The following is a 23,237-nucleotide window of genomic DNA, read 5'->3' as shown; positions in this document are numbered from 1 at the left end:
GACCGATGACCTTACTGTCTGGTCCCCTCCACCTTATCAATCAATCAACGTACCTACCTGCTTAATCCCTGTTGATACCAGGAGGAACTGAACAACTAACAGTTCATAACAGCTTGACAGTTTCAACGAGGATACGTTGCAGATTAGGCACCTCAAGCAGCTTCTTAACAAGAAGAGGGCGCAAAACCTCCCAAGTTATGGACAGGAGAATTTAAGTAGCTATTCGTTTGTACATGAAGATTCTGCCATATGTGTACCTGTTATTTTTACGAATCTAGTGGTCATGCAACGATTTCATTTAGAGATGCTACCGACTGAGATGGTGCATTGGTTACTCGACGTCGTAAGATCCAGTTTCGATCTCACAATTTCAGTACATCGTTTCATGTATATAATGGAACGGATTCCTGAAAACGGCCGATTCCTGCGTCGTCCTGTCCAGCTCGAGCGTGCGTTCCTCTTCACAGCAACTGAACTCTCAGACGAGAGGCTGCTAGTGTAATTATCGTTCAGAATACGTACGTAAAAGCAAGAGAGCTCACCAGCACTTGTCAGCAGGCCTTCTCCGAGCCAGGGGAACAGGAAGCGGTAATTGGCTGCCTTGCTGATAAGTTCGCTGCTCGCCAGGATTTTCTGTGAAAAAGAAAAGGTCGTACTGGAGTTCATGGAAAGTGCGTAGCTCACTTAAGACAACAAAACGACTATGTACAAGTCAAAATGCTTAACTCGATATTAAATTGCTCCAAGTTTTGGCGTTACAGAACTGAAACACAGTACATGTAACAAGACACAAAGGAATTAAAGACACTACCTGCCGGTGGGCATTGAGTTACATGAATGTGGCATGTTGATGATTTGTAATGAGGCTAATGAGCACAGGCACTACATCAGTAGTCTGTGGTGTAAGATGACAATTCGTGTCTGACAGGAGGCGTGACCACTGCGTATGGATGGCGTAGTGGTCAGTACATCTGCGCAGCATACAGGAGACCTAGGTTCGAATCATGGTCCAGCACAAATTTTCAACTTACGATATTTATAAAATTCGAATGGTTCAAATGGCTCTAAGCACATCTGAGGTCATCATTCCTCTAGCCTTAGAATTACTTACACCTAACTAACCTAAGGGCATCACACACATCCACGTTCGAGGCAGGATTCGAGCCTGCGACCGTAGCAGCAGCGCGGTTCCGGACGGAAGGGCCTAGAACCGCTCGGTCAAAATATAAAACTCAATGTTCACTGATAGATAATATCTTCCATTTAATTGTATCTCGATTCAGAGTGGCTGCAGGATAAAAATTGTATCTGTTCTTTTGGACTTATCTGGGCAAAAGTAGCCCGACGCCACCCCCACCCCCCCACCACTTTCTTCATCATGAATTCTGACGTAGGAAATCACACCCTCATGTTGAAGAGCATGTTCGTGGCTTCTAATTGTACTTGAGTCATGGCACCTGTAAGCATAGCGACAAGAGTCCTTGCTACTAAGCTTCTTGCATCACCCTGTGAACTGGTGAGGGCAGAAGCATAGAACTATCTTATTTATTTTAGAGCTAATTCAACCTTGTCAAGGTCTAAACTCTTTAATTTTAAGCTAAAAATGCGATTTCAATTGCCTTTTCCAGACCTCCCTGTGTCCTGCTGTTCTCTACCAGTTCAAGCTTGCGACTTTCTTCTCCCAGCGGTCTGGTCGTCTGCTTTGCGATCGTCTTTCTCTGAGACTTCACTGTAGTATTACGTATACCTTCCATCATTTCTTCGTGCGAAATGTCCTATCCATTTCCATTTTAGAGTCTTCACCCTTCCACTATGTCCCAAACTACTGTTGTTGATCATCACTTCCTTTCCGATCTTTCTTAGTGAGATCAAGGATTCACCTTTCTATGTTTCTGTCAACTGCTCGAAGTTTTCTTTTGAAAAACTCGTTTAAAATCCAAATGTCACAGCGCTGTGTCAGTACGGAAAGAACACACAGCTCTAAAACAAGTTTTTTGGCATATTAAATTAAAAAAAGGTTGCATTTCTCCCATAAACCCTCCAGCTTAGCTTGATGGTGAACGCTCAACAAAAAGAAACGTCGGGAATTCCTGAAGCTGATGTTCTCAGTATATATAAGTTTTGTATCAGATGTGTCAGCTGACTGTCATGCTGCTCGCCGACGACACTGCAGCACGCAGACAAGTAAACCTGCTAAATAACTGTGGGAAAACACGAAACAGTTTGATGTACTGAAAAGAGATTGCCTCAACTGTCGACAGATGCAAGGTAGATCTGTAATCGCCAAAGTGCACCGGTGCAAACAGTAAAGAAAAGAGTTCACGAAATATAAACTGTCGGAGTACTTTCCACAGATTTGTCTGAGTGTTCTTCGTGAGTTAGTGTCCAAACAATTAGGGGACGACAAGTTCAGTGCTCGATTCGATACAAAACTCGTTTCTGGGAAACGAAAAACTCACACGATGACTGATTGTTTAGATTTTTTTTCTTTACGATGCAGAAGTAGAAGATCTACTGAACAGAATCGTAAGTGATGATTCGACGTGGGATTTTCCTCGGTCAAGAAACCAAAGAACGACGACAGGCTCTGTTAGCCCGAAAGGTTATGGCTGCCTTTTGTAGTAACGCTAAAGGAAACTGATTTGTGAATTTTGTAGAACGTGGAAGGATAATTACTTCTGATTACTACTGTGAGATATTAAGAAAACTGAGAACAGCTATTTTGCGCAGGCGACTCTGTCTCTTAACTATCCGCTTCAAATGATTCGCTGTAGTCGCAGTGAAAACGAAGTGAAAGAGCATAGCAGTGTAAAAAGTGTGGTGTTGCTCTACATTTAGAAGACTGTGTAGAGGTATACCACACCCAATTGTCATATAGCTGATACTTGAAACTGTCGTTCTAAGTGGTACGTACTGAATCTGATTCCACAGTAACCAGTAGGGTATTTAAATAGGTCATTGCGTTAATTACCGGCGTTATGTTTCTGCACGACGCTCGACTACACACCATGCAGCAGAAGCAAGTAATTTTGCATCAGAACAAATGGAAGGATTTTTACATTCGATCTACAGCACATATATGCCTCGAAGTAATTTATAATTCTTTGTACAGATGAAATGGCTTCCAAGCTTCCAACGCTTTGACTGCGACAAAGAAGTTAAAGACGCTGCCACTGGTTGGCTGAAGTCTCATGCGCGTCAATTTTATAACAAGAGAATTTGTGAACTATTTAAGAGTAAGTCAAACGCTTAAATATGAGTTGTCATTAAAAAGATGTAGATTTTACTACTAAATTTGCTTCAACAATTCAGTTACTTTATTTACTACTAGCTACAGTGACAGGCGGTGCCCGGGATACCTGCCACAAAAAGTGACTGGATCTGTGCCTCGTTGATACCTGTGGAGAACGCAAGCCGCATGGAAAACTGCAATTGCTTAAAATCGAAGGGCATATTTAAATCTCTAGGTATCAGTGGAACGCGAGGAATGAATAAGTTCTCACCTGCGGCAAACGACGTAATGACGGTGACCTCTATTATGTTCGGCAATAGGTTCTTTAATGCCAGCCTTGTTCCGCCACTGCATAAGTAACGACGGCAACTAATCAATTAATAGGGGTTTGTAATCATGTTTCTGATAAATACTCGAGCTTTCGCTCGTCCCACGACTTGATGGTACTACTCCAAGACGGGTATTGCCGCTGTAATTTATTCTCGCAGTAGCAATTACACCCAGTTTACTACGATATATTTCGTTTGTTAGTAATTTAATTTTTCATTAATGTTTCTTATTGTTTCATTTGAATGTATAAATCTCAAGTATATCAACCAAGAACTTGGAAGTAAATCAGTCAGGTACTTCTCGAGATGTGTGGTAACACCTTTCTCTCTTGTATGTTTTATGTATGTTTAGGTATTGCGTATACTAAAAAGATACGTAGCCCATGTAAGCCCACATGTCCATTAGGGAATCGTTGAGAAATTTGTTGTATATCGGCCAACAACTTTAAGAGACTTTTGGTAACAAAGTTTCCTCTTTATATATTACATTCATGTATGTTTCAAGCCAGATTACGAAATTTGGTCTCGAAGGTAAAATCTGCAAAATTTCATAATGATCGCAACAAAACTGTTGATTTGTATGCATTACAAACAAACAATTTGAAACTCTTCTTTATAAACTAGGTTGCTGCGTTAAGTTCGTAGCGTTTTTCCATAAGTTATTGATACACATAACAGAGCCTTTAGTCACCAAATATATATTCTCCTCCACTATTCACAACAGTCTACCAACGCTGGCTAACTTATCGATTCCACGACTGTACTAATCACGTGATTTTGAGGCGAAGGACCCGCCGAGCCGTGGTCGGAGCGCATTTTCATCAGGAAAGGAATTTGCTTTAAGATTATTCGATATAGAATGGAACGGGTGAAAATATGAAGGTGCAGTATCAGATGAAAAGGTGGATACGGAATTACTTCCCAACGCAACTCCTGTATAGTGCTTTTCGATAGTCTAGCAAAATGCGAGCGGGCGTTACCGCGGAGTAGTATAACTTCACCCCGTCTTCCTGGTCGTTGTTCTTGAATTGCGTCCGCAAGACTTCTCAGTTGTTGACAATAAATGTCAGCGATGATTTCGAGTACACTGACGCGGATTATTGAGGTCAAACCCCGAAGGTCTTCCTGAACGTGGAGAGTCACCAATGTCAATATGGTCATCCTTAAATCGAGGTAACCATTTTCTTGCCGTCGCTCTCTCCAATGCCATTATCCCGTACATGGTGCACATGTTTCTGACTGCTGCCGCCGCTGCTGTCACCAAGCTATTTAACTCAAACAGAACACGTCAGTTGCCATTGGTTATCCGTCTTGAACTGAGTGCAATTGACGTAAAAAGAATTACACCAGTCGCGTTTCGCTTTTATTTATAAATCATCTTCAGTAGTTGTTCTGCAAATTGTAGACATATATTTGTACATTTTTGGTTGTTTTAGGTTAAAAACAGCGTTTCGTTTGTAAAGTTGGCATGCAAGTTACTTACGCTGTTTCTTTACCTATTCTTCTGCATCCCACCTAGTTAGCAGTGCTTGACGTCAAAGGACTTCGGTTCAGATTTGCACTTGTCGCTTTTTGCCATTGTGCAGTACTTCTTGCACTGCATTATTTACACTTCACTTTTGTAAACTGTTTCTCATTCCGCACAGTAACAGCGTTCATGTCTGTTCGCTTGTTTTCGTTCACGTTGTGTGTTGCCAACATGTGACTACCTTTTTTTGAGTTAGCGTAAATTTGTGAATTGTTTTATCTTCGTTAAAGACGTGAAAGGAATGGAGGTGGGTTGGCTTGTTTTGTGGGGTGGGGGTGGGGTAGTGGGGATGGGCCTGGAGGGTGATTATAGGACAGAATCTGCGAGGAGATGATAGAGGTAAATGGCGACTGTGGTTGTATGCCTATATTTAACGTTATATTAAGTGGTTAGTCAGTTTAAATAGTGTGCGGCTGCCAAGCTGGTTTCAACATTTATGAGTTGCTTCTCTTCTATTACGGTTTTTTGGATGTGGTAGTTTTCTTGTAAGGTTAGGTGTAGATTTTTATTGTTGTTTATCCTTATCATTTCCATGTCTGTGTCTCTGGCTGTAATTTTTATATTGGTGTTGGTGCAAGTGTTGGCAAAATTTGAATGATTTGTCCTATACTTCCACGCTCTTTGTATCTGGTGTCAACAGTCGTCCTGGTTTGACCTATGTATCTTCCATCACATGTATTGGATTTCAGTTGGTATGTTCCTGATTTCTTATATAGATCATTTTTTTCGTATTGTATCCGGGAAGTATTTCTGAATTGAATTGTTCGTTCTGTGGGCTATTTTTGCGCCTTGCTTTTTTTTTAAATAATGAATATTCCGTGTATATATTTGTGGTTCTATGTCAATGTGTACCATCTTTCACTTTGTTTCTTTAACACTGTGATTTTGCCCTTGTGTTGATGACAGCTGGATGTTCGTTGTTTCTATTTCTTGATTTTCTTGTTCACTTTTGTTACTAAGTTCTCTTTGTATCCATTGTTTGTGGCTATTTGTATAATGGTACTCATTTCTTTTTGTAATTGTCTGTATCTAATGGTACTGTGTTTAGTCTGTGGAGCATGTATCTAAGTGCTGCCTGCTTTTGAGAACTGGGGTGTTATGACGTCTCATGTATAATTATGTCTGTTGTTGTTGTCGGTTTTCGGTATATGTCAAATGTGTGGTGGTTGTTTTGAATCTTTATGGTGATGTTCAACAAATTTAACTGTCTACTTTGTTCTTTCTCTATTGTAAAATGTCGCTTATTATGAAGAGAATTTATGTCTGTGCAGAACTGGTCAATTTTATTGCTTGGTTCATCTATCAGGCACTAGATGTCATGCATATATCTTATCCAGTATAGGATGTTGTACCTATTTGACACTATTTTGGTAATATAATCTATTCTACATGGTTCATAAATATGTTTGCTATGGTTCTAGACACTGGGGATTCCACTGGTTATTCTTCACTTAATAAATAGAATACATTATTGAAATGAAAATAGTTCGGTTCTGTTTTATCTCTAGAAGCCTGACTGCTTCTTTGATGTATTCTTGTGGAAGTGTACTGCTTGTCTTAAGATTTTGTTCAATAATATTTATTGTTTCGGTTATGTGCTTCATAAATAGAAGCGAAACGCATCTGGTGTAATTCTTTTTAATTAAATTGCAGTGAGCTCAAGACGGTTAACTAATAGTAACATATGTTAACAGCTGCTGAGGAAGATGGCCACGTAAACAAACGTAGAATACGTCGGAAATATTCCGATTTCTCCATTTAGCACTCCATTTTCTAGCCTCTGCAGCTCCACTCACTATCTCCAAATGTAAACTTAAATAGCAACAGTGAACTACAAATAAAAATGATTATCGATATATAAATCCATAGTAACCGTAATACCAACAAGCAAAATAAAAACGCTACCAACTTATGCATCAACCCTTGGTAGACATTTATTAGAAGCATTTCATCTATGCGCTGTGGGTAGCCCTAGTGATAAAAGTAAATAAGGGAAGTATCCGACATTATCAGACCGCAACAATAACGGTAAACTAATGGAGCACGTATCATTGTTAAAATATCCGGAGATAACTCCACAAAGGGATATGAAATGGAGAGAACATGCACGTGAAATCACTTGCACTAAGGGTGGATGAGGCCATATTTTTTAGGAAATTCTGGGGACGTGCGGCGCATTTGCTAAAGGAACCTCATCTGTTACAGAGTACTGCTTCAGCATTTTGAGTCTGAAATGATGTTGAAGCTACTGAGAGAAGCGCCTGTGAGAACGTTACAGGTTGATACTGTTTGTACCAAAGTTGAACGAACATGCTCAAAGAATTTTAATGGTAATAGCAGGAACAAAGGTGACGTTATTCCCGGTAAATTTAGGGACCTAGTTTTGCGGTACTCTGGGCAATAGCTTTATTGCCCCCATCGTAGATCTCCAAAAGGAGGAATCAGGAAAAGATTTGTTACCTAGCTTAATATCCGTTTGCATTAGTACCAGAGAGTGGCTAATACTAGTACAAAATACATTCTATCATACACTGTACAGTAACTTGTGGCTTATATATATCAGTTACTCCTACCAGAGTTAGTAAAAGACCAAGCTGTTTCTTACTGTGTAAGACCTATATCGAGGTCGTGCGTACAAAGTTCAAACAGCTCTTAACCTCGGCCCGCCTTATCTTGTGTTGGCTGCTGAGCATTTCCTATGTCGTCGCCTCTCTCTAACAGCTTGATGTACAGAGCGTGGTTCTCTCTGTGCTGCGTTACTGGTGACATGCAGCTATTTTTTCGCAAACAAACATTAAAGAACATGATTTATCTTATCTTACCTGACTGGTGTTAACGGGCATGAAACATTCTCACGATTTTTCTATGGAGTTATGTTCAGTAAGGGTTCAAATAATCGAGATATAGGAAATGTTTTGCTGAAGTCAGAGGTTTCAATAATCGAAAAGTTCAGAGAATGATCTTCCTCTGGAGACAGGTTAGGAATATAATTTTCAGATACTTTAAGGACGTTTGTGCCAGATTTCCTTTATTTTCGTAGGTCTGTAACTCAAATAAGTCTATATTGTTAAATGTTTTTGATGGATTTGGAGACAGTAGAATAATGGCTTACCTCGATATGCTCTGGTTTACTGACGTTTATTGAGGCACTCGGACCCATCCAGCCGCGGAATATCGGCCAGTATTGTTTCGTCACCTTGTCGAAGACACGAAGTCTGTCTGAAAAAGAAAATCGTCTTCTGTACTAAGAAGTGTTGGATTGCTTTTCGTAATTCATCTCACTTCGGTGTAAAACGCAACAATGATATCGATGTGGAGATTGAGGCCAGCGTGCAACGTCGTAGTCGTTCGCATGTGGATCATGAGAAGAAACCTCACGAACTTCTAGAAATGATTTTCGTGATTCTGCTAAACCTCTCATGTAGCCCTGTAAAACTAATTTCTTATGACACGACACAAGTAGAAACTGACAAACTCGTTTATAACAATCACGGTGATTTTAGATGCTAAACGAAACTTAACACATTGACAGGATATTTGATGTTATTTCAATGGTTATAAATTCGAATCAGTTTACAAAGAATTTGGTATACGCTGACAGGTGAAAAATCGGAACACCAAGAATGAGTTGTGTGACGTAAATGGAAGTTGGTTGGCATGTGTTTACATGCGAAAGACCATGTCTATTCAAATTTGGCGCCAATCGCATCAGTAGCGCTAGTAGCGCTACTGTGAGGACACAAATCAGGTTTGCTTTAAATATGCCCTGTAAGGATCGTGAGCACTGGTTATCTTTGAGATTGGATGTGGTGAGTTGACGTTAGTCAGCAATGTCTTTAAAACAACTAAGACGCTATTATCAACACCTCACAGAGTTTGAACGAGGTGGTGTTATAGGGGTACGAGAAGCTAGATGTTCCTTCGGCGATGCTGCATGAAGACTTGGCAGGAATGTAGCCACTGCACATAACAGCTGGCAGCGGTGGTCACAAGAATGTACGGTCGCAAGAAGAGCAGGTTCGGGATGACCACGTGGCATTACTGAGAAAGAGGATCATTGTGCTTGGCGGATGGCTCTGGCGCGTCGTACTGCATCTGCAACAGCAATTTGAGCAGCAGCTGGCACCATAGTGAGCCAAAGAACTGTTCCAAATCGATTATTTCAGTAACAGTTCTGAGCCAGACGGCCAGTAGCGTATATTCCTCGGTCTCAAACCACATCCATTTGCGACTTCAGTGTTGTCTGAGTTTTCTGATAAATGCTGGCTCTACCCCGGTGTCAGGGAAGGTCGTGTATTGCATAGAAGGAGTCCATTTGAAGGCCTGCAACCAAACTGTCTGTGTGCTAGACATAATGAATCTACATCTGGAGTTACCGTCTGGAATGCGATTTCGTATGACGGCAGGAGCGCTCTCCTGGTTATCCCACGCACCCTGATTGCACATTCGTACGTCAGTCTGGTGATTAGACCTGTTGTGCTGCCATTCATGAACGGCATTCCAGAAGCATTTCCCAACAGGGTAATCCTCGCCCACATACCGCTGTTGTAACCCAACATGCTCTGCAGAGTGTCGACAAATCGCCTTGCCCTGCTTGGTCAGCAGATCTGTCTCCAATCGAGTACGTATGAGACATCGTCGGACGAAAAATCCAGCCTCATCCACAAACAGAATTTACCGTCCCTGCAAGAGGCATTGAAATCCATACCACAAACTGACAGCCGGCATCCGTACAACACAGTGCATGCACGTTTGTATTCAACATTCTTGCAGTTACACCGGTAATTAATGTACCCAATTTCACATTTGCAATGTTTTTAATCTCGCGATTACAGTAACCTGCTCTCCCTCCCCACCCTCCCCCTCCCCCATGAGCCATGGACCTTGCCGTCGGTGAGATGGATTGTGTGCCTCAGCGATACAGATAGCCGCACCTTAGGTACAACCACAACAGTGGGGCGTCTGTTGAGAGGCCAGACAAACGTGTGGTTCCTGAAGAGGGGCAGCAGGGACAACACTCTGGATGATTGACTGATTTGGCCTTGTAACAGCAACCAAAACAACCTTGCTGTACTGGTACTGTGAAAAGCTGAAAGCAAGGAGAAACTACAGCCGTAATTTTTCCCGAGAGCATGGAGCTCTACTGTATGGTTAAATGATGATGGCGTCCTCTTGGGTAAATATTCCGGAGGTGAAATAGTTCTCCATTTGGATCTCCGGGCGGGGACTACTCAGGAGGATGTCGATACTAGAAGAAACAAAACTGGCGTTCTACGGAACGGAGCGTGGAATGTCAGATCCATTAATACGGCAGGTAGATTACAAAATTAGAAAGGGAAATTGATAGGTTAAAGTTAGATATAGTGGAAATTAGTGAAGTTCGGTGGCAGGACGAACAAGACTTCTGGTGAGGTAAATATAGGGTTATAAATACAAAATCAAATAACGGTAATGGATGAGTGGGTTTACTAATGAATAAAAAATATTAGGAACGCGGATAAGCTACTATGAACGGCATAGTTGCAGTACCCAATTTCACATTTGCAATGTTTTTAATCTCGCGATTACATTAACCTGCTCTCCCCCCCCCCCCCCTCCCAAATAAAATAGACACGACGTCCACGCCTACCACAATAGTACAAGTTTATATGCCAACTAGCTCCGCAGATGGCCAAGAGATTGAAGAAATGTATGATGTGATAAAACAAATTATTCAGATTGTTAAAGGAGACAAAAATTTGATTGTGATAGGGGACTTAATTAAATAGTAGGAAAAGGAATAGAAGGAAAAATTGCTGGTGTGTATGGGCTCGGGGAATGGAATGATAGAGGAAGCCGCCTGGTAGAATTTTTCAAGGAGCATAATTCAATCATCGCTGACATTTGGTTTAAGAATCATAAAAGAAGATTGTATATGTGGAAGAGACCTGGAGACACCGGGAGGTGTGTACTAGAAATGTTAATGACATAAATATGTTACCTAGATAAATGTATTCCCGAGGTTTCATTACACAAAAACAACTCCTCCCGAACAGGCTATGAAGGCCCAACGGTACTGAACGGTCGCCGTGTCATCCTCAGCTCATAGGCGTCAGTGGATGCGGATATGGAGGGGCATGTGGTCAGCACACCGCCCTCCCGACCGTATGTCAGTTTCCGAGACCATTCATTACACTACATCAATAATTTTTTGATGTTGCGATTTTTTTCGTATACACAGGGTGTTACAAAAAGGTACGGCCAAACTTCCAGGAAACATTCCTCACACACGAAGAAAGAAAATATGTTATGTGGACATGTGTCCGGAAACGCTTACTTTCCATGTTAGAGCTCATTTTATTATTTCTCTTCAAATCACATTAATCATGGAATGGAAACACACAGCAACAGAGCGTACCAGCGTGACTTCAAACACTTTGTTACAGGACATGTTCAAAATGTCCTCCGTTAGCGAGGATACATGCATCCACCCTCCGTCGCATGGAATCCCTGATGCAGCCCTGGAGAAAGGCGTATTGTATCACAGCCGTCCACAATACGAGCACGAAGAGTCTCTACATTTGGTACTGGGGTTGCGTAGACAAGAGCTTTCAAATGCCCCCATAGATGAAAGTCAACAGGGTTGAGGTTAGGAGAGCGGGGAGGCCATGGAATTGGTCCGCCTCTACCAATCCATCGGTCACCGAGTCTGTTGTTGAGAAGCGTACGAACACTTGGACTGAAATGTGCAGGAGCTCCATCATGCATGAACCACATCTTGCGTCGTACTTGTAAAGACACATGTTCTAGTAGCACAGGTAGAGTATCCCGTATGAAATCATGATAACATGCTCCATTGAGCGTAGATGGAAGAGCATGGGGCCCAATCAAGACATCACCCACAATGCCTGCCCAATCGTTCACAGAAAATCTGTGTTGATGACGTGATTGCACAACTACGTGCGGATTCTCGTCAGGCCACACATGTTGATTGTGAAAATTTACAATTTGATCACGTTGGAATGAAGCCTCACCCGTAAAGAGAACATTTGCACTGAAATGAGGATTGACACATTGTTGGATGAACCATTCGCAGAAGTGTACCCGTGGAGGCCAATCAGCTGCTGATAGTGCCTGCAGATGCTGTACATGGTACGGAAACTGCCAACTCCGCATTTGTAAACATTGCACTGACTGCAAAACCACGTTCGTGATGAACACTAACCTGTTGGTGCTACGAACTGATGTGCTTGATGCTAGTACCGTAGAGCAATGAGTCACATGTCAACACAAGCACCGATGTCCACATTACCTTCCTTCAATTGGGCCAACTGGCGGTGAATCGAGGAAGTACAGTACATACTGACGAAACTAAAATGAGCTCTAACATGAAAATTAAGCGTTTCCGGACACATGTCCACATGACATCTTTTCTTTATTCGGTGTGAGGAATGTTTCCTGAAAGTTTGGCCGTACCTATTTGTAACACCATATATATATACACACACACACACACACACACACACACACACACACACACACACACACACACACATACATACATATATATATATATATATATATATATTCGTTTGTTTTGACTGTTGTTGGTTTTACTCTCACAGTGTTTGAATTTTTGTTTGTACAATTCCTTACTGACATTCCTCGAATAGGTATCTTGGTAACTTACGGTTGTGCAATATATGTAGACGAGTTATGCAGGCGTTACCTAGACACCTGGAAGTTAATTCTGTTGGCCAAAGACTCTAGTTGCAAATTCTTTTACGAGTTTCTGAATTTTATCCATCCCATTAGCCTGCATTACATCTGTCTTCCTCGTCCAGAGTGGAGAGTTTGGGAGCCATCGCAACATTCAGTTTTGCTAAACTCACAATGTGTACATGTTTCTGTGACATGTGACTGGAGGAGACTGCATCCTCACGTGGGTCATGATTTATACAGACTGAAACAACCCCACCAACAAACTTTCAGAGGTTGTTCGGGGATAGCTTCGAATATTTTGGTACAAGGGATTGGATTCGTGGTCTCCGCGGCAGAGTAAAAATGTAATTATGATTTATTCGGTATTGTAGGGCAATCACTTCTGTCTCTGTGAAAATGTGGAATGTTTCAAAAATAAATAACAGGTTTGAATTGTTTACTACAAACTATAAAAGAAACATTGCATATGCCGCTGGGTAGAGGAAGTTTCGAAGTTCTAACACAGATGCGATTCTTGTTTGTTTGTAGCAACATGGCGATTACATTACAAAGAGTAATCAGTTTGTGTGTTGGAATCTGCCCGAAGTCAATTCATTGTTCAAGTGCAACGTGCATTCTGCCGACGATATAGCAAGAAGCCACCTTCGCGGACGCACATTTATGTCTGGCATACAAAATTCTTACAAGTCGTTTGCATATGCGAAGGGAAGAGCATTGATCGGCCACGCATATTTGATGAAAATGTCGAGCTTATTGCAGATGCATTCACACAGAACCCTCGGAAGTCCACAAGCGGGCAAGCCAGGAGTTCATTTTCCTCAAGCAACGGTGTGGCGTGTTCTGAAACGACGCATGCATATAAAGCCGTATATTTCACAGTTACTGTAGCAAATGCGTACCGGCGGCCACAACAGAAGGTACGAATTGTGCATTTCAGTTCTACAGGATACGGCAGAGGGCACTTTCTGCGAACGACTCATCTTCACGGACGAATCGACGTTTCATGTATCGGGCAAAAAACTGTCATAATGTAAGAATTTGGGGGTCACAAAATCCGGGTGTCGTCGTCGAGCGTGGAAGAGACTCACCGATACTGACCGTGTTTATGACGTTTTGTTCACAAAGTTTACAGACCTTTCTTTTTTTCGGAAGAAACTGCGACAGGAATGTCATACCTGGTTATGCTGCAAAACTGTTTGTTTCCTCAAATTCACGAACATTCCGATGATTTCATTTCTAAGCATGACGGCGCCCCGCCTCACTTCTACCTTTAGGTGCAGCGTTATCTTAACACCAAAATCCCACAACTTTAGACAGGAAGAGATGGATAACAAGATCTTGTTCATTTGTTTTGTTCTCCCAGGTCACCAGAAGTCATACATTGCTATCTTTTTTTGTGGGTGTACATGAAAGACAGAGTCCTTGTCCCACCTGTGGCAACTTCTCTTCAAGATCTCAATTGTTGAAACTGTCGATTCAGTAAACAGGTACCTGTTGGTTCGTGTGTGGAATGAAATGGATTGCCTTTTCGATGTTTCTCGAGCAACTCATGGTGCCCATGTTATGTGTACAGTATAATACCTGTACGAACATAAAACTTTGAACATTCCTCTATGGAGTGAAATGTGCAATGTGTTGCTTTCATTCATAGTTTCCTTGTAATAAACAAATGAAATCCATTCCTTTTTTTTTAATCAGCCCTTACTTTCATAACAGTGAAGAAGCCTATAAAATGAAATGACCAGAAAGTACAGCATTCATCACAGAGTAATGAAACACCCCTCAGACAGAACTGTGATGCGGCTGCCGTTGCTGCGAGAACAGTGGCGTCGTTACGCCACACTTCCACTGCATTCAGTGGATTCACACATGGGGTGCACATCGGCCAACTGTTCATCATTAAATCCGTCCACAGGACTTCTGTGTCAACGTTAACGCACAACTAACACTGCCAGGGAACCAAGACCCTAGGCAGAACGGGGCAGTACTGAATGCAAACTTGAGGGCAACGAGTTAAAAACGGCATTCATGTTATCAGCAGCAGTTACCGTGAGCGAATGGAAATGAGATACATAGCTGGAAAAGACAACAACTCTGACTTGGTACCCATATACTTGCTTAAGTTCGAATAGCGCATTGTGGAAGCACAAAAAAGGACGACTAAGTAAAACCTGCATCGCTGGAACAGGTTTGATGCAACTGTTCCTGCTGGGCTATCATATTCAAGCCTCTTCTGCACAACTACTGTAACCAACGTTCAACTAAACCGCTCTTCTGTTGTCACTCGTTGATCCCTCCCTAAAATTTTCACCTCTCCGCTCACTTTCTTCCATTACCGACTGACAATTCCAAGACGTTATTAGTTTCTCCATGTCTGGATGCTGCTGCTGCTTAATATTGATTAATTCCATGATACCTCAGAACGTGTTCTATCAACTGGGCCCTTGTTTCAGCCGTGTTATGCTGTAGATTCCTTTTCTCCCCTGTTCAATTCAGTACCTCTTCGTTAGTTACGCATAGAGTTCTAATATTATTGTAGGATTCAATAGACTACCGTAAGTAAGCGTAGTCTGCGCTAGTTTTCCCAGTAGCTTTGGTCAGTTAAGGAAGGTCGAATCCGTTTTACCCGTAAATTAGGTGTGTTGCATAACTGTTGGGCGTTACGCTCATAACGATCGCATTCTTTACGAATGCGATCGGTGTCAGACTAGATTCCCCTAAAAACCGGAATCGCTGATCCATCTAGGAACTGAGTGGGGAAAAAACGTAAAATAAAAAAAAAAACAAATAACAAAAATATATCAAACATCGCTTCAGTACTTTTTCGAACTTCAGTAAAACATGTTTCTGTTATCCGTAAACAACTTTCGCATTTATCAATAATAGCAGGAAGTTCTTGCGTTTGACCATGATAAACCTTCTATTAAGTACAAAATAATAACACTTATACACATATAAATTTTTGTGCATGTAAACAGTAATTTTATCAAAAGTAATTGCTACGGTTACATAAAAGTGCAGAAGTTACACGAGTAACTAATTTTTGTTACTTACAAAATGCAATTTATATTCTTTAAGGAGTACAACTCTAGTTACATATCTAATCTTCAGCAGTGTCTCTGTAGCACCTCATTCCGAATGCTTCTATTTTTGTCTGAACTGACTTACTTCTGTTCAGTGCTACACTGTAGAGCAGGGGTTCCCAACAATTTTTTTCGGGCACCCCTCATCGAGCTTGATTGGTACCTTGTCATATAACAGTATCAAGTACCCAAAAAAGCCAAATTAAGAGTCTTTTTATACGTTTTCTATTTTTGGTACTTAGAAAAAACATTGACATATTCATTACTGAAAAAATATTCAGCTTACAAATTTTTCAATTTAGCCATCATTGTTATTGTTAAATTTTTGATTATTACTCAAAATCTTTGTCTTCAAATCTGGGTGTTTAGTGTAAAAAATGCATTATCTTCCTCTTCATCTGTAGGCCTTTCTCGTTTTAACGAACCACTTTTTAACAAACGGTCCGTTTTTAACTACACGAACTGTAGCTTCCCCAAAAAACAACGCTTTACATACATTACAGTTTTACGGTCTGTGAAACCACCGGAAATAAATTAACAATGGCCGATAGTCGTCTGAAATGCGAGTTTCTGTGTAAAGTGACTGTCAGTTGTCAGCTGCAAAGAGGCAGCGCGTAGTCTAACGGCATACAGCAGAACTATTTGCATCTGCTAGAATGTGCTAGTTTCAGTTGGCTCTAGGAAGACGCCAGACGCAGAAGTTAGCGTTCGCTAAAGCTCTGCTCATGCAGGAAGCGGCCAAAACTAAAAATCTCTTATAATACGAAATACATTTAATATATTTTTTATTCTAATAGTATCTTGAGGACCCCTCTGGCATAGCTCGCGGACGCCAAGGGGTCCACGGACCACCTTTTGGGAACCACTGCTATAGAGAAATATAAGAGGCGATCAAAAAGTTCCCCCTCGAAGGTTGTACAGTGCAGAATCGCTGTGCCAATCAGGCAAAAACGCCTTGAGTTTTGACAATCACGCCAGGCTGAAGATACCCGTTTGGTAAAATACGCTGTCGTGCTGCGTGAAGAGGTCCGTAAATGACTGCTGCACATATTGGTCCGACAGGAATCGTCGACCTTGAAGGCCATTTTTTGAGGGTCCGAAGGCGTGATAATCGCATGGAGAGATGAGGACTTGTGGCGTTTGCTCGAGTGACTCCCCACTGTAGCTGGCGCAATTACTGCGTTCCGACATTCGCGATATGGGGACGTGCGTTATAATGAAGCAGCAGCACACCTTGTCGCAGTTTTACCGGACGTTTCGCCTTAATTGCACTCTGTAATTTCTCAGGCGTTGCGCAGTATCGTTCCCAAGCGATGGAGACACCAGGTATCTTGAAATCAATAAGCAATGAGCCCTGATAATCAAAGAACAGGGTGAGCATCACCATTCCAGCAGATGTCTGGTTCTTTAACTTCTTGGGACGAGAGGACGATGGATGAGACCACCGCATCGTCGACAATTTCGAATCCAGTTCCTAGTGGTGCCATACCTTTCGTCGCCTGCAACAATGTGCTTAGGAAAAGTGTTGCCTTCAACATTTAAACGAATCAGGTGCTTCAGGAAAACAGCCATCCGGATCCGGTTTGCTTTTGTTCGCCGTTCGACGCCTGGTGTGTCCACTGGCTGCGGACTTTAAGGTAGCCCAACTTCTGCTGGACGGTGTGTTCCACACTACGCAGGCTGACGTCGAGATCCTCAGCTAGCGCACGAATAGTTATGCGCTGGTCCAGCCTAATCTCATCATCGACCACCAGCTTGTTGTTTTCTGTAATGACTGAGCTGGCCTCCAAGATCGAGCGGAGTCTTGTGTCGAATCGCGACCACTGCTGAATTTGGCGCACCAGTTCACAACGGTTGTTTTCGACAGACATGCTGCCCCATACATATGGAGAAAGTTCAAAGAAGGTCAGCACGTTTTGTACTACCGCGAAATAAGGGAGAGTGTGTCACTATAATGATACAGATTTTGGGTGAACATCATTAAAACAAAGGCATTTTTTATTGCGGCGGTATCTGTGTGAATTTCAATCACCAACTTTCTCCTCCGAATTCAAAAATATATTGTTGATGCCGACCTACACAGGGACAAACGATCACCATAATAAAATATGGGAAATCAGAGCTCGCACCGAGAGATGTGGGTATTCGTTTTTTCAGCGCGCTGTACGAGATTGGAATAACAGGGAATTATTGTGAAGGTGGTTCGATGACCTTACTGCCAGACACTAAAATGTGATTTGTAGAGTATCCACGTAGATGTAGATGAATTCTTCGGCAGCCTAGAAAAGAATAACATCAGGTTGATCCTGTTTGGACGCATTTGATAATAATGTTGCCATAATTCGCTTTCCTTATATACAGCATGTACTCGGAAAGACAAGAATGCTACACTAATCCCTTGCTTACATGTCGGTGCTTATACACCCGTATCAGAGTCGAGCTACGTTGCATATACACTGCAGCAAAGCCCTCAAACCGAAAATTTTTCATCCATTCTTACACCTTCAGAAAAAGAGTCCCTACTATTTTCATTCAGTGTTACCATATTTATCTTTTTTTGTTTCTTAGTATTGCCCGTAAATATTTAAATCATCAAGTTCCATAAATGTCTTACAAGAAGCTTAGAATCGAATTATCGGATTCTATTTCTTTGTTACGGGCATTATCGTGCAGTGCGTATAAACAGAGTTATCATCCACTACACCAAGTGCATACTTTTCAATTCATTTTCTGTATTTTCTTAAGGAGATTCAACGGACATGTTAGGTTAAGAGTGGAACATAACTTTCATTATTTAGGATGTGTACTATTATAGGCTCAAACGGAAAGATGAACAAAGGGCAATGAAACAAAAAAATAATCCTAGCCAGGGGACCCGTGCGAAAGTTAAGCACTTTTGTACTTTTAAATAATGAACAGTATTTGGAACAAGTGTTGTCGTTGGAATGAAGAGAAAATATTTTTTTTTAAAAATGAACCGAACGACGTGAAATAATAATCAAGAATTTATGATATATCCTTGTATATACATTTGCATGTGTCGAAAAACGTGTTTTGTATATGGAATGTTTGTCCCGGCTTGTACGACCGGCAGGGATGAGGGACTATCAGTAGGTTCACATAACCTACGAACTCTGACTCGACAAACATCTTCAATGACAGTGAGCACGATAGGCCGTCGTAGCAACAGGTAACCACAAATCAAGGCGACAATGACAAACATGTTTGTCATGTCGGGAAGTGTATTCGCTTAGAAAAGTCAATTTGTATGACAGGCAGAGATAATGAACTACGGCAGTGGTTCAAAAATGGCTCTGAGCACTATGGGACTTAACTTCAGAGGTCATCATTCAGCTACTTAAACCTAACTAACCTAATGATATCACACACATCCATGCCCGAGGCAGGATTCGAACCTGCGACCGTAGCGGTCGCGCCGTCCACACTGTAGCGCCTAGAACCGCTCGGCCACCCCGGCCGGCCTACAGTACTGGTCACGGTTATTATGTAACAATGGTGTATAAAAACAAGTACTTCAAAACAAATAAAATGGTATTTGTAGTAAGATAATATGAAAAGACAGCCCGTTATTAGAAATTAATAAGTCAGCTTCGTAAAATATAGGTCTGAACCTGGGGATCCACGCTGCTGTTTTTCCTATGATAGTTAGAAAGTCTGTAATGTTAAAATTTTCCACAAATAGTACGTTTCAGCACAAAAGCGGTATGAAATGTCAGAACCCAGTCAAAAATCTTTCTAACGATACCTGATTCATCCTGTGCGATGAGTAAGTGTTCAGAATAATGGTTGTTGACTTGAGAAATAATATATACTGTAAATACAGGTCCGATAACCAATGGTTTCCCTGACACCATATATTACCACTGAGTACCTCAACACCTTATAACAGAGTCTCTGTAGATCCAAATTACAGATATACGGGTAACGAAAAACGCGTACAACAAACTTCCTCGCAGATCAAAACTATGTGCCATACCGGTCCTTGAACACGGAAATTTCGCTTTACACAGGCAAGTGTTCCATCGAGTAGACGATATCCATGCACAACTCGTGACCCACCCTCACAGCTTGGGTAGCTCAACCGGTAGAGCACTTCTCCGTAAAAGGCAAAGGTCCCAGCTTCGAGTCCAGGCCTGGCCCTGGCACACATTTTAAATCTTCCAGAAAGGTTCAAGTCAGCGCTCACTCCGCTGCAGAGTGAAGATTCATGCTGGGGATGCCATAACAAGTGTTCTGCAAGCGAAGGCAGGCTTCAACACGTGTTCTTATTGATTCCCGTACACGTCAAAAATCCGAAGCGGTTTTCCAATGAAATGACAACCATCCACAATATTTTCCTGGAGTCATCCTTTTATATATCCTCACACAAAATATTCAACGCGTTCAAGTCCGTGGACCTGCGAGGCCATGGTACTGTGGATCCACGACAAAAACACACTTCTCGTTGTAGCGCTATGTACCAGTACTTGGGTATCCAGAATGATGATAAAATCAAACGAAGGCAGTTTGGAAACCATTGGTTTACGGATCTATATTTGTTACAATTATTCGCTTGTTTCATTGCAATATACTCGCCTCTCGTTTGTATCAACATAGGTCTAACACCCTGTAGATTAACCCTAGAACACTAAGGAGGGAAAAAACGTTGAACTCCCACTAAACAATCGTAAAGTTCACTACTCCACTTTTTCTTCAATGGAAGCCATAATTTATAGATTATGTATTAGTAATTTACCGGTATTAGATGTCTAATGTATGTTACATACCAAATTTCATACAAAATATCCTAGTTGGTGAGTGACACAACCAGACACAAATACTTTTTGAATGTTTTATTTTACTGCTATAACTGGTTCATGGCTACCATGCCCTTTCCCACATGGCTAGCATTTTTCGTTACATAGATGTTTTGGTTAACAGAATGTTGTCTGCTCCATACTGCACAAGAGTATTTGAGTATAGTGCCACTTCATCAGTTATTTAATCAATAAAATACGCTTAGGAATATATATATATATATATATATATATATATATATATATATATATATATATGTGTGTGTGTGTGTGTGTGTTCACATTTATATGTTCCAGTAGATAGCGGTTCGTTTTCTTGCTAGAAAACCACATGGATCACAATAAAACGAATCGCTATCTACTAGTGAACACAACCATTTTGCATCTCACCCTTTGCGTAGTTTTATTAATGTAACAACTGATAAAGTGGCACTAAATACTCAAATATTCTTGTGCAGTGTGGAGCAGACGACATGCTGTTAACCAAAAGATCTATGTAACGAAAAATGTTAGCCATCTGAAGACGGGCGTGGCACCCAAAACCTGTTAAGGCAGTAAAATAAAACATTCAAAATGTTTTTGTGGCCGGTTGTGTCATTCACCAACTATCATTAACGGCCGCGGAGTTCACAAGATCCAACACGGATAAAATAACAAACAAAATGCCCTGAATGAGATTTTTACTTTGCAGCGGAGTGTGCGCTGATATGAAACTTCCTGGCAGATTAAAACTGTGTGCCGGACCGAAACTCAAACTTGTTCCGAGTTCAAATCTCGGTCCGGCACACAGTTTTAATCTGCCAGGAAGTTTAAAATATCCTGTCTTATATCGTCTGCAATCGTAAATTTTACGAGGATTTCGAAATCTAGTTTTAAAATTTGTGAGTCCAGAAATCGGTCCAACATCAATGCCTTTTAAGCAAAGCATAAGCAGCCCAACGCAGCCCCTGGTCCTAAACTTCGGGTACACCTATATTCCGTCAGATCTGCCGGTAATGACAGATGCTGAGGTTCTAACTCTTATCTGGCACTCTGTTGTGACCAGTAACCAAAGGTTAACCATGTGAATATACGGTTTCTATACGAAAATTTTCATTGTCCGTACAGTACCTTGCCTTTCGACGAGGAACGCTATGTACGTAGTCCCTATCAGCGGGAACGCCAGAGGGCCGGGAATCTTGTCGACTGCCCTGCAGAAAGTCCACCTCCGGTACAGCGCCAGTGCGGCCAGGCCCACAACCGCGGCCGCTCCCACGAAGAGTATTAGCTCCATGGGGCAGAAGACGCAAACGCCGGTGAAGTTAGAAGTACCGCAGAGGAGCGGCGTGCACTCGACTCGGCAGACCGCCGGAGGTGCACTGGCCGGGGGAAGCCATCAGCGCAGACGAGATCGCAGCCATCAGCGACCAGCGTGCTGCTGCTAGTTCCGTTATGGGCCGCGGTGCGGCGTAGCGCTAGCGTACACTCTGAAGGTCGACTAATGGCAGTGGGCGCCCTCGGCTCGTAACAGAGCCGTCGAGGGGCCCGTTTCACCACGCGCGTCGCCATAGCTGCTCTCAAAGTCAGGGTCACGTCTCAATAAAGGGGCAAAACAATGAATCATGCTGCGTTTACTGCTCGTAAATGGGCTGTAACGACCGTAAAACATTGCAGCTCTCTTCGCTTTCGACAGACTAAGCAGTTTGTTCAGGCGCTTCGTTTGCTGATGACATTGTGCTGTTCCTTCTAGTGCAGCTAAAGTGCAACAACTTAGGACAGTTACAAGCTTGTACATCGATAGACACTATTATAAATTATAATAAGACTAAAATAATAATAACCAACTTACAGAAATGCAGTTAGTACAAATTAACAATGGGGTCATGGAACGACTTAGTAGGTACTTAAACACTCATCATCAGTTTTCTGCTGTATTAGCACATTCTTTGAGTCTCCACTTGCAGTGACCCTTCGCTTCCTTCTTAATGCTGCTGTGTGTGCTGTCATCCAACACGTTATCCTTCTCTTCCTCTCTCACCTCCTCTTCCACATGACCCTCTGTTTTCATGCGCCCCTCCTTCACTCTTAACAAATGTCCAATTCAATTTCTCTTCTTCTTATTACAGTCAGTAATTGTCTTTGGTCTCCAATTTTTTCCGTACTTTCTCATTTTCCACTCTCTCCACAGAGCTTATTATTTCCATCCATAGCCATGTCGACATCTCAAAAGCCTCCAGCCTTTCTCTTTCTTCCCCAGTTTCCACATTGTAGCAACATGCAGGAGGGCAATATCTACAAAATATTTTATTACTATTTTACTCAAATCTTTCTCTACATTGCCTCAGAAATTTCTCTGTTCGTAAAAAATACCTCTTTCGCCTTGTTGTTCTGGTGTTGATTTCTGTGCTGCTCTTCTAATCTGTCTTTATCCTGCTGCTCATTGAAACTGCAGCACCAGGTAAGTCACATGCAACAAACATCAAACTGGCATGGAGTGAACTACATACTTGGTTACATAAGTGATTATCACTTTCAACACCACTCCATACAGAAGGTGGGAGTCAGGCA

At 41.8% G+C, this 23,237-nt stretch overlaps 1 protein-coding gene across 1 annotated transcript in view; it reads right to left on the bottom strand.

Moving 5' to 3' along the window:
- LOC126095748 (cytochrome P450 4C1-like) overlaps nt 1-22,065 on the bottom strand; it is a 99,164-nt gene extending 77,099 nt beyond the window's left edge. The window contains exons 1-3 of the mRNA XM_049910523.1: nt 21,801-22,065; nt 8,202-8,308; nt 543-633 (exon numbers count right to left, since the gene is read on the bottom strand). Of these exons, the coding sequence (XP_049766480.1) occupies nt 543-633; nt 8,202-8,308; nt 21,801-21,963 (361 nt within the window). The 5' untranslated portion in view covers nt 21,964-22,065. The remainder of the gene's footprint in view (nt 1-542; nt 634-8,201; nt 8,309-21,800) is intronic.
- Between the last annotated feature and the right edge of the window lie 1,172 nt (nt 22,066-23,237).

Source organism: Schistocerca cancellata, chromosome 8 (genome assembly GCF_023864275.1).
Source record: "Schistocerca cancellata isolate TAMUIC-IGC-003103 chromosome 8, iqSchCanc2.1, whole genome shotgun sequence".
Lineage (NCBI taxonomy): Eukaryota > Metazoa > Arthropoda > Insecta > Orthoptera > Acrididae > Schistocerca > Schistocerca cancellata.
Note: the sequence above shows the minus strand (reverse complement) of the source record. Positions and strands in the feature narration are given on the sequence as shown.